At 55.3% G+C, this 14,293-nt stretch overlaps 6 protein-coding genes across 6 annotated transcripts in view; 3 read left to right on the top strand and 3 right to left on the bottom strand.

The window, feature by feature from the left end:
• The window catches only part of GUITHDRAFT_69575 (hypothetical protein), a gene marked incomplete at both ends in the record, with an annotated part of 3,176 nt that extends 572 nt beyond the window's left edge, over positions 1–2,604 (top strand). The window contains 2 exons of the mRNA XM_005834237.1: positions 60–154; positions 2,376–2,604. Coding sequence (XP_005834294.1) covers positions 60–154; positions 2,376–2,604 — 324 coding nt within the window. The remainder of the gene's footprint in view (positions 1–59; positions 155–2,375) is intronic.
• A 1,359-nt stretch (positions 2,605–3,963) lies between these two features.
• On the bottom strand, positions 3,964–4,746 carry GUITHDRAFT_106763 (hypothetical protein; the record flags this gene model as incomplete). The annotated part of the gene is made up of 1 exon (XM_005834236.1): positions 3,964–4,746. The coding sequence occupies one exon, from the start codon at positions 4,744–4,746 to the stop codon at positions 3,964–3,966; it is 783 nt and encodes a 260-aa protein (XP_005834293.1).
• Positions 4,747–5,813: 1,067 nt separating this feature from the next.
• On the top strand, positions 5,814–6,632 carry GUITHDRAFT_137497 (hypothetical protein; the record flags this gene model as incomplete). The annotated part of the gene is made up of 1 exon (XM_005834235.1): positions 5,814–6,632. The coding sequence occupies one exon, from the start codon at positions 5,814–5,816 to the stop codon at positions 6,630–6,632; it is 819 nt and encodes a 272-aa protein (XP_005834292.1).
• Positions 6,633–6,744: 112 nt separating this feature from the next.
• On the bottom strand, positions 6,745–7,728 carry GUITHDRAFT_152077 (hypothetical protein). The gene has a single exon (XM_005834234.1). It carries the CDS (start codon positions 7,712–7,714, stop codon positions 6,842–6,844), a length of 873 nt encoding a protein of 290 aa, XP_005834291.1. The 5' UTR covers positions 7,715–7,728; the 3' UTR covers positions 6,745–6,841.
• Positions 7,729–9,104: 1,376 nt separating this feature from the next.
• GUITHDRAFT_162687 (hypothetical protein) lies at positions 9,105–11,980 on the top strand. The gene is made up of 16 exons (XM_005834233.1): positions 9,105–9,426; positions 9,476–9,531; positions 9,588–9,641; positions 9,692–9,763; positions 9,809–9,920; positions 9,975–10,054; positions 10,105–10,160; positions 10,197–10,276; positions 10,491–10,588; positions 10,645–10,737; positions 10,799–10,857; positions 10,910–10,998; positions 11,110–11,237; positions 11,280–11,338; positions 11,602–11,666; positions 11,826–11,980. Exons 1-16 carry the CDS (start codon positions 9,372–9,374, stop codon positions 11,918–11,920), a joined length of 1,251 nt encoding a protein of 416 aa, XP_005834290.1. The 5' UTR covers positions 9,105–9,371; the 3' UTR covers positions 11,921–11,980.
• Positions 11,952–13,486, bottom strand: GUITHDRAFT_137494 (hypothetical protein; the record flags this gene model as incomplete). The annotated part of the gene is made up of 4 exons (XM_005834232.1): positions 11,952–12,020; positions 12,070–12,155; positions 12,207–12,261; positions 12,398–13,486. The coding sequence occupies 4 exons, from the start codon at positions 13,484–13,486 to the stop codon at positions 11,952–11,954; spliced, it is 1,299 nt and encodes a 432-aa protein (XP_005834289.1).
• Positions 13,487–14,293: the final 807 nt, after the last annotated feature.

Raw genomic sequence — 14,293 nt, 5'->3', positions numbered from 1 at the left:
GAGAGCCGAGGAGAGTGGAATATACGAAAAAGGAGGTGGGGGGGGGAGGGGAAGACCAGAGAGGTGGAAGAGGAAGGGGGAGGAGGAAGAGGAAGAGGAAGAGGAGGCCGGGAGAGCGGCGGGGGAGGGAAGGAGCAAGACGGAAGGATCGAGTGTTTACCTCATTGAAGGAGTACTGAAGCAGACCGATCTCCTCCTGCCGCCTCCTCGTCACTCCGTTCCTAGCTCTGCCTCGCTCATCACCTGCGGGAGCTTCTGCAGCTCCTGGTACTCCTCCTCCACCGCCCGTCTCTGCGTATGCTGTCAGAGGAAGAGCGAGAGCGAGCGCGAGCGCGAGCGACAAACGAAGCAGGTTCAAACGAGAGCACAGGCAAGAGAATGGGACAGGGACGGAGAAGACCAGCTGAAATGGGAAGGGGGAGGGGAGGGAAGGAGAGAGAAATGGAAATGAGCGGAGAGGACGAAAGGGAAGTGGAACGCCAACAACCTGCGGAACTTGATCGGGGGGGAGCGTTCGAAGTTTCCTGAGGACTTCGATCTTGTTGTTAAGGTTGTTGTCTCCGTTCTGAAAGAGAACGAGGAAGGCGAGGATGGCGCGAATGCCGACGAGAAACTGAAGGAAAGAAAACATCAGAGAGCAGAGCAGAGCAGAGCAGAGCGAAGGAAGAGGGCGAGTGGAGCGAAGGGAGTTGAGGGAGGGCAGATGGAGGAGGCGGCGTCACCTGCTTCTGCCTCTGTTTTTCGAGAATCTCACTACCAACCAATCAGAGCACAGCCATGGAATGACGAGGACAGATGAGATATGAGGCGGGGGCAAGCAGCAGCAGCAGCAGCAGCAGCAGCAGCAGCAGCAGCAGCATAACATGACATACCTTAGAACACCATAGTCTGTCAGCTCCTCAGTGGAGATGGCGAAGTTGAGTCGCATCATAATGGCGGGGAGGAGGAACATGGTGAAGGCCCACATGCTGATGGTAACGAGCTTGTAGGACAGAGCAAGATTCTGGTGGAGCGATGTAAGACAAGGTAGAAGGAAGAGAGATGGAGGTGAAGAACGAGAAGACAGAGGAGGTGGAGATGGTGGTGGTAGTGGTAGAGGAGGGGAGGAGGAAGAGGAGCAGAAGGAGCAGGAGGAGCAGGAGGAGCAAAAGAAGAAGGAGAGAAACAATTTGTTTTGTCTCACCGAGAGCAGCGTGATCTGCGACGTGAGGAGGATGGTGCTGAGAAAGAAGATGGCCTGCAGAGAGCAAGAGAAGAAAACTCAGTCATGCAGGAAGACAGAAGAGAAGCATGCGGGAGGAACAGGGAGGACAAGAGAACATGGGAAGAGGATGTGAAGATGAGGACGGAAAGAACGAGGATTGCAGCAGTATGAGGAGAGGAGAGCGAGGAGGAGGACGAGGATTGCTGCAGTATGAGGAGAGGAGAGCGAGGAGGAGGACGAGGAAAGCACGAGCTGAGAATTCTCTGCCTCTCTTCCTTTACCTGCAAGATGCTAGTGTAGATTTTCGGCCCGTTGGCTCCGTAGAGGCCGAAAAGCCTCTCATGCTTGTTCCTAGAGGGAAGTTGAGCAGAGGAGGGGACTGAGGTGAGACGAGGGGGAGGAGAGAGGGGAAGACAAAAGGAGGATGGAGTAGAGTGAGGACAGGACAGGACAGGACAGGACAGGACAGGACAGGACAGGACAGGACAGGACAGCAGAGCAGAGCAGAGCAGAGCAGAGCAGAGCAGAGCAGAGCAGTGCAGAGCAGAGCAGAGCAGAGCAGAGCAAGGGAGGGGAAGGAGGAAGAGGGTGGAGGAAAGAGGTAGGGGAGGGCAGGGCAGGAGAGAGCAAGAGATGGGGGGAGGTAACCTTGGATCTCTGAGATGAAAGATGGATCTCAACCTAGCGCAGCAAGGAGTCAGTCCCAGGCCCCCCCAGCGCCTGCTGCTCCCACTTGCTCTTCCATGCGGGCTGCTCGCCGTCTGCGGTCCCGTCAGTACCGGTTCTCCTCCTCCCTGAGATCACCGGGGAGGTCGAGGTACTTGGGGGGATGGAGGAGGACAGAGCTGTCCCTGGAAGAGGAGTGAAAGTCAGAGGAGGCTGTTGGTAAGACGATGGAAGGGGGAGGAAAACGAGAGGAAAACGAAAGGAAAACAAGAGGAAAACGAGAGGAAGGGATGGAAGTGACCTGAGGAGATGCAAACAGTGACAGAGGGGAGAAGAGGGTGTGAGAGGATGGTAGAGATGTAGGGGCAAGTAGGGAAGCAGGGAGCGCGCAGAGTGGAAAGAGGAGAGAGGAGGAGAGCCGCAGGTAAGTGGGCAGAGCAGAGCAGAAAGGAGAAGAGAGGATAGCAAAGGAGAAGAATGGAAAGATGAGAGGAGAGCAGAGCAGAGCAGAGCAGAGCAGAGCAGAGCAGAGCAGAGCAGAGCAGAGCAGAGCAGAGCAGAGCAGAGCAGAGCAGAGCAGAGCAGAGCAGAGCAGAGCAGAGCAGAGCAGAGCAGAGCAGAGCAGAGCAGAGCAGAGCAGAGCAGAGCAGAGCAGAGCAGAGCAGAGCAGAGGTCATTGGGAGGGATGCTTCACCAAAGGTCGGTCTCGGCTCCCATCTTGTCAAAGACCGTAACGGCTCTGATAGGCGTCGACGACAACCCGCCGCTCTCACTCTTCCTCACGAGCTCCAGAGCCCTCTGACCCCAGCAGCATCAGAGCTACAGCTCTGATCCCCACAAAGTTCCTTCTACTCCCCTTCCTCTCCTCCCCTCCCCTTGCCAATCCCTCCTCCCCTTCGTTGCCTCAACATACCCTCCCCCCTCCCCCCCCCTCCACCCCTCCCATCCTGTTGCTCCCCTCCCCTTCCTCCTTCACCGCAGTCAGTCGCGGCCTCAGCATGTCCTTGATCTGTGCGGGTGTGAGCGGAGGCAACAAGTCCAGCTGTCTCGTACCTGAGAAACCTTGACGAGCATCCAGAGAGCACCTCCCAGCAGGATCTGACGAACTTTCGTCATGCATGCGCTACGGAAGCAGGGGACTAAGGAAGAGCGAGGATGGGGAAGGGGGAGGGGAGGGAGGGAAGAAGACGAATGGCGGGAGGGAGGGTGGAGCAGGAGGAGGAAGAAAGAGGAGCGCCGGGAGGGCGAGGGCGAGGAAGACTGGATGTCACCAGATGTCCGCTTGCGATGATACCGAACAGCGCCATGGCTGACGTGACTCCATGTAGCTGCAGGTACTGCCTGAAGGCGAAGTGAGAAGAATGTAGAAGGAAAGCAGCAGACGGAACAGCGGGAGCAGCGGGAAGAGCAAGGTGCGGGAACCAAGAGAGCAAGAGCAAGAGCAAGAGCAAGAGCAGGGCAGAAGGAGCAGCAGAGGGAAGAGCAGCAGCTGGAGCAGCAGCTGGAGCTGGAGCTGGAGCTGGAGCAGGGGAGAAATACTTCAAAGTAATGGCAACGGTGAACATAGCCCAGAAAGTGACCCAGCCTCTCCCAGGGATGTGGACAAGAGTCTTGAGAGCTCTGCGCGTGCTTGTCAATGAGCATGAAGGAGATCAAACGGGAGGGAGGGGAGGGGGGGGGGTAGGCGACGAGAGAGGGGGGAGAATAAAGGAGGAGCAACAAGTGTAGTTTCACCTGCCGATGGATTTCTCCATGTAGGCAGTGAAGTCAAGAAGGCCGTGGGATCCGATCTTCAGCCGCATCCTCTCACGGAACAAGAAAAATTCTGCACAATTCATCATCGATTCCTTGATCCCAACTTCATTTTCATCATCTCCATCATCTCAATCGCAATCATCATAATCATCTCAATCATCTCAATCGCAATCATCATAATCATTATCATCATCGCCATCGCCATCATCATCATCATCTCCATCGCCATCATCATCATCATCTCCATCATCATCATCATCATCATCATCATCATCATCTCCATCATCATCATCATCTCCATCATCATCATCATCATCATCATCTCCATCAGTCCTCGTTCACAGCATCAAGGGGATCACGATACCTCCGATCTGCCTGTCCCATCCAAAGAGATTGCTGACATAGCGGCTGATCTTCTCCTGCAGCGAGCTGTCGGGCTTGCTTGCCTGGTACATGGACATGCTCTTGATGATGGCGATCCTCGAGTCTCTGTCCTCCCACTTGGAGGGGCTCGAGCCTCCCCCGCTGAACTGAACCTTGTCGAACGCTTCGATCTTCTGGTACGTCTTGATCACCCCAAAGATGACGAAGAGAACCTGGACGAAGTAGAGGTTCACCACTGCGAACAGCGCAAAGTGCAGCAGTTCGAAGTCGTGAATGACGTGGTGCATGCTGGAACCGAACAAGGCAGCAAGCTTCTTGAGCATCGACAGGCCGACCCCCTGGTGGGTGGAGAGGAACACCAGAGCGCTGATAAAGCCCAGGGCGCCCAGCTCGTTCAGCATCGCGTTGATCACGGGGAGGAACGTCTGTGGAACAGCACGCTTTAGCGCCTTCTCCGCCTTCTCGTAGAGGAGGCCTATAAGAATGATGACACTGGTAAGGCCCCAGATCTCGTTGAGCCAGAAGGGTCGGAGGAGAGCATCTCCTCCCGCTGCTGCCGCCGCCTTGGCGATCGCTATGACTTCCGTGCTTGCTCGCAAGCTCGTCAAACCTGTACGGGGGCGTGCCGTCGGCCATGCAGCACATCCCTTCCTTCCGAGGGTGACGGCCCGAGAATCACGTGCATTCCCGATGGTGAGGAAGGAGAATGCTTCGACTCCATTCATGAGTACCAACATAGCGAGGACATCCAGAGCAGCTCGACGGCATCTCATGATGGTAACGTTCTCCTGAAAGGATCAGCCTTTGGAGGACAACCTGGGTAGGAGCAAGGGACGCAATCGACCAATGTTGGTGGGAGGAACGAGGGAGGGTACAAGGATGGAAGGGATCCGATTCAGGACCTGGAGGGTACTGCTGTGAGAAGAGAGAGAGGATGTGCGGGGGCGGGAGGAGGAGGAGGGGAGAACCAGGTCCACGGGTTGGGGAAAAGGATCACAGATGTCGTGGCACGGCAATAGTTGTTGAACAAGTGATTTAAAAACACCGAAATCGTGCTGTTTCGATTACTTATAACGAGGGATTTTACAGCTATCGTTAACTAAAAAAATAAAGATGAGCATCATTCATTTCATCAGGCTCGGCCGCCGGTTGACTTTTTTAAAATGATGGCTTCACAGCCTGGCCCCGGGCCCCACGGCCGGGCCGTGTCACCCCGTGCCAGTGGGTCCGCCGGCCAGTCCGAGTCCGACCGTGACCCAACTTTCCCAACGTGACCCGGGCCGGCGTGCGACACTGTGTCAGGGCAATCGGCCCGCCGGGCCGGGTCAAGCCTCCTCAGGCTACTCTCCTGATTGTCCACGTACTGATTTTTACTTACGAGACTTTCGGAGTAAACCGGCCCGAATGACTTCCCAACTTCAAATTTCTTACACAGAGAGTCCGCAGTGCGGCAGGCCCCGGCGGCGGCCCGGGCCCGGCCCGGTCACGCTGAAGTGACCCGTCCCTGCGAAGGCAAGGCTGTAAACTGAGTTTCTCATTTTAGAGATGTGCTTTTTAAATCAGATCTCTCTGGTACTAACCAAAAAGTTGAATATTAAATCATTACCGTGAGCTTTTCTAAATATATTTTAAAACGAATGTCCTCTCATAAACAAACCCCAGGCGCTACGCAGGTCTCGCAGTCCCCCTCATCCGCCTTCCAGCCACCACTTCACCCTCCTCGCAGTAGTTGCCTTCTCCTCTCCCGACCTTTTCTGACGTGTTCATCATCGAGCTGCCTTGTCTTCAGCAAGTCTTGGGCAACATGAGAAGCTACCACGTTCTCCTCGCAGCGATCGCCCTGACGTATCTAGCCTCCTGCGATGCCTTCGCGTCATTGAGGATCGTTCGAACCCAGCCGCGCCCTTTGGAATGTGTCGCACGGAGACAGAGCACTTGCAGCTGGTCTGTTATGCAGGCCCAACATCACAAAGGGGACAGCAAGTTGCAGACTCTCGATGCGTTCAAGGCATCTTGTGGGGCCCTGCTCGTCTCCTTGGCGCTGGCAAGCCCCGTTTCAGCGAACGAGTTAACGCTAGAGCCTTCATATCACAAAGTCACAAGATCTGATATCATGCACATGTCAATCGACAAGAGACCATCTGTCGGGGTGACGAACCCATCGGAGGCGGCAGAGGAAGCGGTGGACAGTGTCCGGATGATGATCAAGAGAGCGGGCGAGGGTGAGGAAGGAAGCTCCAAGGAGGTCTACAGCAAGAAGATCAGGAAAGATTTCCTCGCGGAGAAGGAGGGTGCAAGTGTTTCTCCTGCTGAACTGGGTGCGGGGGCGCTGAAACTCATCGCACTCTGGGTTCCTGTCCTGGGCCTGCTGTCATTCCTCTCCAAGGAGGAAACGCTTGACAACTCTAACATGCAAGGTATCGCCAAGGTTGCGACCGTCGTTGCGGTCCCGGTCAACGTGCTGATTTCGGGTTTCCTGGTTCCGAATGCAGACTGGCATCGCATTCAGGACGTGCTAAGTCTCATCGTTATCACCGGTATCGCTGCGCTCCCAAGCTTTGCTATGTGGGCGTACACCCAGGGTGTGTACAACTGGGTGCAGCAAGAAGATGAGCAAGATTAGAACTCTTGAGATGTAACGATAGTTGTGAAAGGAAGATGGATAGAATTCGGACACTGTTTTTGGGAGGATGAAATATCTGATAAATTTTTAGTGCAATCATCGCCTGATAATTCATTCTAGAATTTAACTTTATATAACGCACCATCTGTAATCTAGCAAGGGGGGAAAAACAGTGAAGGACATGAAAAAGAGAAGCATGCACTCATTCCTTACAATGTTGCGAACTCAAGGGGCTTGGTTCGGATCTGCTCGAGATCGTACTTCATTTCGTAGGGGTCCTCCATATCCGGATCCACCCAGTTCAATCTCTTGAGCTCTCCAGAAGAAACATCGTAGACGAGAGCGTGGATCCTGGGAGTGGCATACAACTGACTCTGGGAAGTAGCCTTCAACCGGTTCTGTACGATGGTCAGGTCATAGACCGACCTGCATGACTCGATCACATTGCATTCCACCAGCCTTCTCAGACGCTCCTCCTTGTCCTCAATAGCTTCCAGCTCCTCAGCGTGGATGCGGTAAACCTCCCTGATCTGTGCCACCCAGTTCTCCAACGGGCTCGCGAAGTTCTCGTTGTTCAGGGCTGCCCTAACTCCGCTGCAGCTGTAGTGGCCGCAGACGATGATGTGAGGTACCTCGAGGTAGTCGACGGCATACTGCAGGGCGCTCATGAGGTTGATGTCGTGCTTGCTCACAATGTTGGCCATGTTACGAGAGACGAACACTTCGCCAGGTTCAGCTCCGATGATCTCGTTGGCTGCAAGACGAGAATCCGAGGATCCAATCCAGTAGACCTCGGGCTTGTGCGTCTGTCCGAGCTTGGTGAAGAACTCAGGGTCCTGGCTCTTCTTCTCCTTGATCCATTTCTTGTTGGCTTTCATTAGTGGCTTCACGATCTTCTCGTTCTCCTCAGCATACTTTGACTTGCTGGACCAGAACACCATCTTTGTGGAGCAGGCGTTGTTGCGGAGCACAGGTCTTGATTTCATGGCACTCAACTTTGGGGCCCCGAGGAACGCGAAGGATGTTTGCGAGGAAGCGGCAAACAGCGCAAGGGAAAGCGCGAGCGAAGAAACTCGGAACATGCTTCCCGATTCCTGACACAAAAGATATCAGAACACCACAAGGACATCAATTGGCATCTTGTATATTACGTGCTAGTCATTGCATTGTGAGAGCGTGTACTTTCTTTGAAAAAACTACTACACACTTGACCATGATCGTGGAGAACCGACTCTCGAATCGAGAAACATTCTATAAAGATCATGCTTGAAACACCACCCCCATTGTCTCTCAAGCAACCATCCCTGAATCTCTTCCTTCGTGCACGTCAGACTACACGATACGCTACCTCTTCCTCCTCTCCTCTTCCTTGTTCTACTCTGTTCTTCGTACACCTTGCTGCTGAATTTTCGTGATACAAACTTGTTATGTGTCCGGATCCCCACCCCCCGACAAAATACCTTCGGATAACCCCTACCCCATCCATTTATCCCACCATCATTCCTTATCCCTGGGATAATCACCCCACCCCGCATACATCAGATTTCTCGACAAGTCGGCTCCTTCATGAATGCCCTTCTTGATTTTATCTATGGCCATTTCTGATCAATCTCTCTGCATAATTATAGTATAAAATTGATTATGTACCCCTACCCCTCATTTATTCTACCCACCCCCATAAAATCACCTTACCCACCGTATATTCAATCTCCGTACCTTCTACCCTTACTCTTCACCACCCCCACCCCGGACTCAAGTTTTACTGAATCGAAACACCATTGCTGTAAAACGAATGGATCCATGACCCCCACCCCCCAAAAATCAATATTACCCCTCCCCCTCGTCGATTGTTTCCATGACCCCACCACACCCTTTCTACGCAAAGTCGATCAGATCCTGGGGGGTGATGGTGGCCATCCTGGAAGGAGAAAAATGTCTCCTGATCTACCCCACCATCCCTGGTTTTGAACCCCCACCCCCTCGGTTATCAGCACCTATCGTAACTGGGTGAAGAAAAAATTGTGGGGAAAAAAAATTGATCCGAAACCGTGCCGTGGACCGGGCCCGTCACCCGGCCGGTAGTAGTGCTGAGTGGGTACTAGGGTACTCCGACAAACTTTACAGTCTCAACTTTACAGGCTAAACTTTTACAGACCCAACTTTACAGGCTATTCTTGAAACTTTGTGAACACCCCCGCTACATGCCATGATGATCGGACCGTACCGTACTACCATTGGTGAAGGGCCTGTGATGCGCCGGCCGGGGCGCCGGCCCGGCGGCGGACTACGGTGGCCGGCCGTGGCACTGCACCGCGGCACTCAGCGGCCGCAAGTCAAGTTGATGCCCGGCCTGAGGCCTGGGGGCCGGGCCGCGCGCGTCGGACGCCGGTCGGATCATCCGGCTGCAGTGCCACGGATCCGGGGCCCGGGCCGACCCGAGTGTAGCCTAATTAGAGGGGCAACACCGGGACTGAAAGACAGGATCATTGCGACAAGCCGCAAAGCGCGGCACCGACGGACGACAAGCAAGAGAAGAGGAAGAGGAAGAGAAGGAATACAGAGGAGCGAAAAAAGAAACAGGGTGGCAACGGCGTTGCCTCGGTGGTTCCTGCATAGATATCTGTTGGGATCTTGCATGCTGATGTAGATAGTGAGAAAGACTGTCGGGTTCAACGTTGTGGCTTTGCCTTGAACAGCACAGGTCTATTGAGGGTGAAGGATAAGAGTCCACAACAAGAAATGGTCAGGTTCTCCGTCATTCTACTTACCCTGGGCGTGTTCTTCGCCGGACACGGTGAAGCTTGTGGCTTTTCAAGCTCATGACGCTCTGAAGAAACACCCAGGTTCATCGTTGGAGTTCAGGATCCCCAAAGATGGTCGAAGTTATGACACTTCGGAGGTATCTTCCCGCTCAGCGGAGTGAGAGAGATCTGATTTGTTCCTTGATGCTCACAGGCTGTCTTCTTGTTTGAGAGAAGTGCAGATGAAGATGGCTTCGCCGTCCTCGAGGTCCTGCAGGTTCGGCCCGAGGACGAGGGAAGATGAAGGGAGGGATGCAGGTTGACGGGAGGATCATCCGAACGTTCGAGGAGAAGCAACTTGAGTATGAAGTCTCGATCATGGGGCAACAAGTTGCCAGCAGCAAGCTTGACAGCGGGTGCTCACAACCCTTGCAGGTGGGAATGCACTCTGCGACAGTCAGATTGTTTGAGCTGCCGCACGGGGAGGAGGGCAACGTGGAGCTCAAGAATCTGAGCGTGAGCTACTTCATTGCCGAGCCAGGGACAGGTTGGGGAGTGCTTGATAGCAGCATGGCGCTGAAGAAAGAGGTCTCTTCCTCAGGTAGCACGGGGGTTTCCCTCCCGACGCTCAGCGGAGGAGAAGAGAGAATGTTGGAGACTGCACGATCGCACATCATAGAGGCACGCCTCATGGTGAAGCAAGGTTGAAGCAGCCATGATGGTGCAAGCAGGCTGTGCGAGGACTGGAAGGAGGAGGAGACATGGGGAATATTGCTGAACACTTGAGGTAACTTGCTCTGCGGGGGGAGGAGGAGTCTTGCAGGCTGATGGAGGAATGGCCGGTGCAGGCTTGTATTCCAGATCGATCAGGAGATCAGTTCGAGGAGGCTCAAGGGCGAGCTGGTGAGGGAGCTTATGGGATAAGTAGAGTTGTATGGGGTCACTTGCGTTTGAAAGATCCAAGTAGTCCATGCCTTTCTCCGCCAAGGGGGGACACTGTCACAAGTCACCTACGCACTTGGAGACGACGAGAAGCTTCGGACGACAGCAGATGTGCTCTCGAGCGAGGGAAGAGACTTTCCTGTCTCCGAGATCCGCGGCTGACGACGGTCCTCAGGTGGGGCTGAGGCCTGTCCGTCAGAGGATGAGCACGAGCTCTCTGCCGTGTTCAGGCAGATCCATCCTCAGAACCCCTACAGTGACTTCGACTCCACGGTCGGCGCTGCTGCTTCAGGATGCTGCCGTTGCAACATGTCTGACTTGACCACCAGGGGCTGACCTTCTCGGCTGGGGAGCACCAGGGGCACGATACCAACATGATGGCCTCGCTGATCCATCTGACCCAGCCCAAGTTGATCATCGAGGTAGAGACGTCAGCGAGCTCGAGGCACCTCTTCCTCCTCAGCTTCTCGTCTTGCCCGGCAGGTTGGCAGCTGGAAGGGAGGATCGGCCATCCAGATGGGAAGCGTACTGCGAGCCAAGGGGTGAGCGCCGTCAAAGTGCGGAGGGTGGGTAATGCTCCTCTTGCGCTGATAGTTGGGGATGTCGGACGAAAATAATCTGCGTCGACACTTGGCTGGGGACTTCGACAGACCTGAAGTCTCAGCGACTTCCCCTCAAGAACGGTGAGATAATTTAGACGCATTCATCTTGTTTCCTCGTACCTTCCCTGTCCCCTCTCGCCCTTGCCTCCTCCTCCTCTCCAGTCTCTCCAACCTTTGTGAAATCTTCGACAGGATATCCTACGGTTCAACGAGAATTCATGCACAACATCATCTCCTCAGGATTCTCCTCAGTCGTCATCCCCATCGCGGCTCCCGCCAACATCGCGTCCAAGTACCTTAAGTACTTGCTGGACAGAGAGGTTGCGGCGGCGGCGTGAGGATGTGAAGTGAAGAAGACGCAGGACCTCCCCTTGGCGGACTTGATCTTCATTGATGGGAACCATGACTACGATGATGTCAAGTGAGGAGTAGGCAGCAGGCGGGGGGCAGGAAGGAGACAGGAGACAGGATGAAAAGAATGAAGGAAAGGCAGTAGGAAAGATGCAGAAGGAAGGGCAGGAGGCAGGAGGCAGGGAGGAGGGAGAGGAGGAAGAAAAGGAAGAGGAAGAAGGAAAAAGATGGCAAAAACAAGAAAGGGCAGGACGGTGGAGGCGGGAGGCGGGAGGTGGGAGGGAGAGGAGGACGGAGACCTCTCATCGAGCTCTTACAGCTTTCCTTCCGCAGAGCCGATATTGCCAACTACTTCCCCATCCTCTCGCCCAAGGGCATCATGTTTGGAGATGACTATGGTGATGTTACAGAGAATTGTCGTGTACCTGATTGGAACTCGCTCCCCCCGCCTCCTTCACTTTGCTACACCTCCCCTCCTACCTACTCCCTCCTACCCTCTCCCTCCTGCACCCTACCCACCCCCACCACCCTCCACCCTGCTCACGTTTCACGCTCAGGTTGGGCAGGTGTAAAAAAGGCAGTAGACGAGTTCGCATCGTCCCGCAACATGACCGTCTTCTCACCGGGAGGGAGGACGTGGCTGATAGCATAGGAGGGGGAGGCCAAGGAGGAGGGAGTTGCATTCAAAAACCAATACAGTGGAACAGACCGCACGCGACCTGCCGCAGGGACTTGCCCACAAAACGAGGAATCTAGAGCAGGAGGAGGAGTCAGGGACCAGTACAACAGGACTCCCTTCACCTGCTTCGGCTCATAATGGTCCAAGTCACTTCCCAGCCCGAGCTGACCTTGACCACCCAACCCGAAAGAGAAGACATCGCCGGTGCCTGGCATGACGTGTCATGGGAGGAAAGAAGGATGGGGCGTGCAAAGGACACCAGTAACGACAAGCGTGTGTTGCGATCCGCATGCTACCTGCTTGCTGTTCTGCAACTACAGAACAAAAACAGATGGTTAGAAACGGAGAGTGCAGGTTATGCTGGCAATAGAGAGAGATCATGTCCGAGGACTCAGGGACAAGGCAAGAGGTTGAAAGCTGGAGAGGGAGGAGGAGGAAAGATCGAGATACCTGTGCGGGTGCATCAAGAACAGTTGGCTCCAGGATGATGTTCGGGGATTTCAACCCATGTCCGAGAGGACCGTGAGTAGCATGTCCCCAAGTGAACAGCATCCCGCTGTGCGAGACGGCGGCAGCATGGAAGGAGCCGAAAGCAAGCTGTCTGATGCTCGTGGGGAAGTCGAGCACAACAGGCGCCAGCTGGTCCTTCTTGTCTCCCTGGCCCAGCACATAGAAATGACCGTACCCCCACACGAAGACCTTGCCACTTGTGCTCACGGCACTCGAATACTCAAACCCTGCATGGATGGAAGAGATATTCTCTCCCACTAGTGCTTCCACTCGCTTCGGCATGAACTCGTCCTCAGTCGAGCCATGGCCCAGCCGCCCATGCGCTCCGAACCCCCATGTGTATACCTCCCCGTCCTTGGTCAACGCCATGCTGTGGTAGGAACCGCAGGCAACCTGCTTGATGGGAGCATCTCGCAGCAGAAGGATCTCCTGGGGCTCCACCGCCAACTTGACAGCAGTGTCATGATGCCCCAGCTGCCCGTGCTTGTTCGAGCCCCACGCGTAGAGCTTGCCCTTCTTGGATGCTGCGAGGGTGTGCCAGAACCCAGCAGCCACGTCAGCTATGGACTCTGTCCCCTTCACCTCCTCGAACTCGCTGGCGTTCTCGAGGTTTCCTAGTCCAAGTTGCCCGTTGTCGTTGAGCCCGCATGTCAGCAGCCTTCCTGACTCCGTCACGATCATGCTGTGCGCTCCACCGCACGCAACTTTCTTGATGAGCTTGGCTGGAAGCACTGGTTTCTCGACCTTCTCCGGTTCTTTCTGGATGACTTCAAAGATGGGGGCATCGGTGTGGCCACCTGATCCTCCTCTTCCATGGTCCGCACTCCCCCATGACCAGAGCGTCCGAGCTCCAGCAAGAGTTACCTTCTGTTCTCTGCCATGGATCAAGTTCGAACCTGCATGGAGGCGGCAGATGAGAGGGGCAGAGAGCATGGAGTTCTCCTTGTGCCTGAAAGCGCTCGACATGGTCCACCTGCTGGTGCATACCAGCATGCGCTTCGGCCATCTTGCCGATGCCACTGTCGCCATAGTACGAGGAAACTTTTCGTACTTATAAGTTCGAGCACCCGCCGCCGTAAGTTCGAGCACCCGCCGCCGGGCGGGCCGGGGGGGCGGGCCCGGGCTCGGGCTCGACTCGGCTCGGAAACTTGACCGAACTCCAAAGAACTCTCAGTCGGAAGCCGGGAACTCAGTTCGGAAGGCCGATTGGCGGCGCCGGGCCCTCTATCATGGTAGAGTCTCCTCAGTGCCATGCCAAGATTGTCCTACGGTGCTGATTTTGGCTTAACCGTTTCAGTTTGAGTGAACTTAGAGGCTGGGGCACCAGGAGTCAACGGCGGATGCCCCTAACTCAGTGTCCGCCGGTCGGTGGCGCCGTGGCCCGGCCCGGCGGCCCGGCCTGACGGACTCGGCGGCGTCCCGGCGTCACAGGCTGTCACACAGTCACCCGGCCGGGCATGTCATGATCACCGGCTGACAGATCGGATGACCGCTTCATCCGCCTAGTGGCAACCGGGCCGGAGCTCCGGACTCTCCGCAGCAAGGGGGCCGGGGGGGCAGCAGGGGGGGGGCTGGGTGGGGGGAGGGGGAGGGAGGGCGAGGGGAGGGCCCCCGGGGGATTTAAAGGGAGATCCGCCTGGTACGTTATTCTAAAAAAAAATGGTCTCTGCAAGAAGTCATCGCACCTCCTTCCCTACCCTGACCTCCTCTCCTCTGGCGTGTGAGGGGTATACGCTCTGGGGGCTAAGGGGTGCCCGGGTTTTACTAAGATGATCTGATCGGATGTCAGTGAATGGTCGGTGCCTCATAGAAAAATTCCTGACCTGGCGTCCGGGG

This window comes from Guillardia theta (assembly GCF_000315625.1).
Source record: "Guillardia theta CCMP2712 unplaced genomic scaffold GUITHscaffold_26, whole genome shotgun sequence".
In the NCBI taxonomy this organism is placed as follows: Eukaryota; class Cryptophyceae; order Pyrenomonadales; family Geminigeraceae; genus Guillardia; species Guillardia theta.
The sequence above is the reverse complement of the archived record's forward strand: the minus strand, read 5'-3'. Positions and strand labels throughout refer to the sequence as shown.

What these genes read in the sequence shown, in the direction of transcription:
- GUITHDRAFT_152077 (XM_005834234.1), bottom strand. Translation starts at nt 7,714, where the DNA reads ATGTTCCGAGTTTCTTCGCTCGCGCTTTCCCTTGCGCTGTTTGCCGCT.
- GUITHDRAFT_162687 (XM_005834233.1), top strand. Translation starts at nt 9,372, where the DNA reads ATGGTCAGGTTCTCCGTCATTCTACTTACCCTGGGCGTGTTCTTCGCC. An exon ending in GAAGTTATGACACTTCGGAG is followed by an intron (nt 9,532 to 9,587) that starts GTATCTTCCCGC and finishes TGATGCTCACAG; the next exon opens with GCTGTCTTCTTGTTTGAGAG. An exon ending in ATGGCTTCGCCGTCCTCGAG is followed by an intron (nt 9,642 to 9,691) that starts GTCCTGCAGGTT and finishes GGAGGGATGCAG; the next exon opens with GTTGACGGGAGGATCATCCG.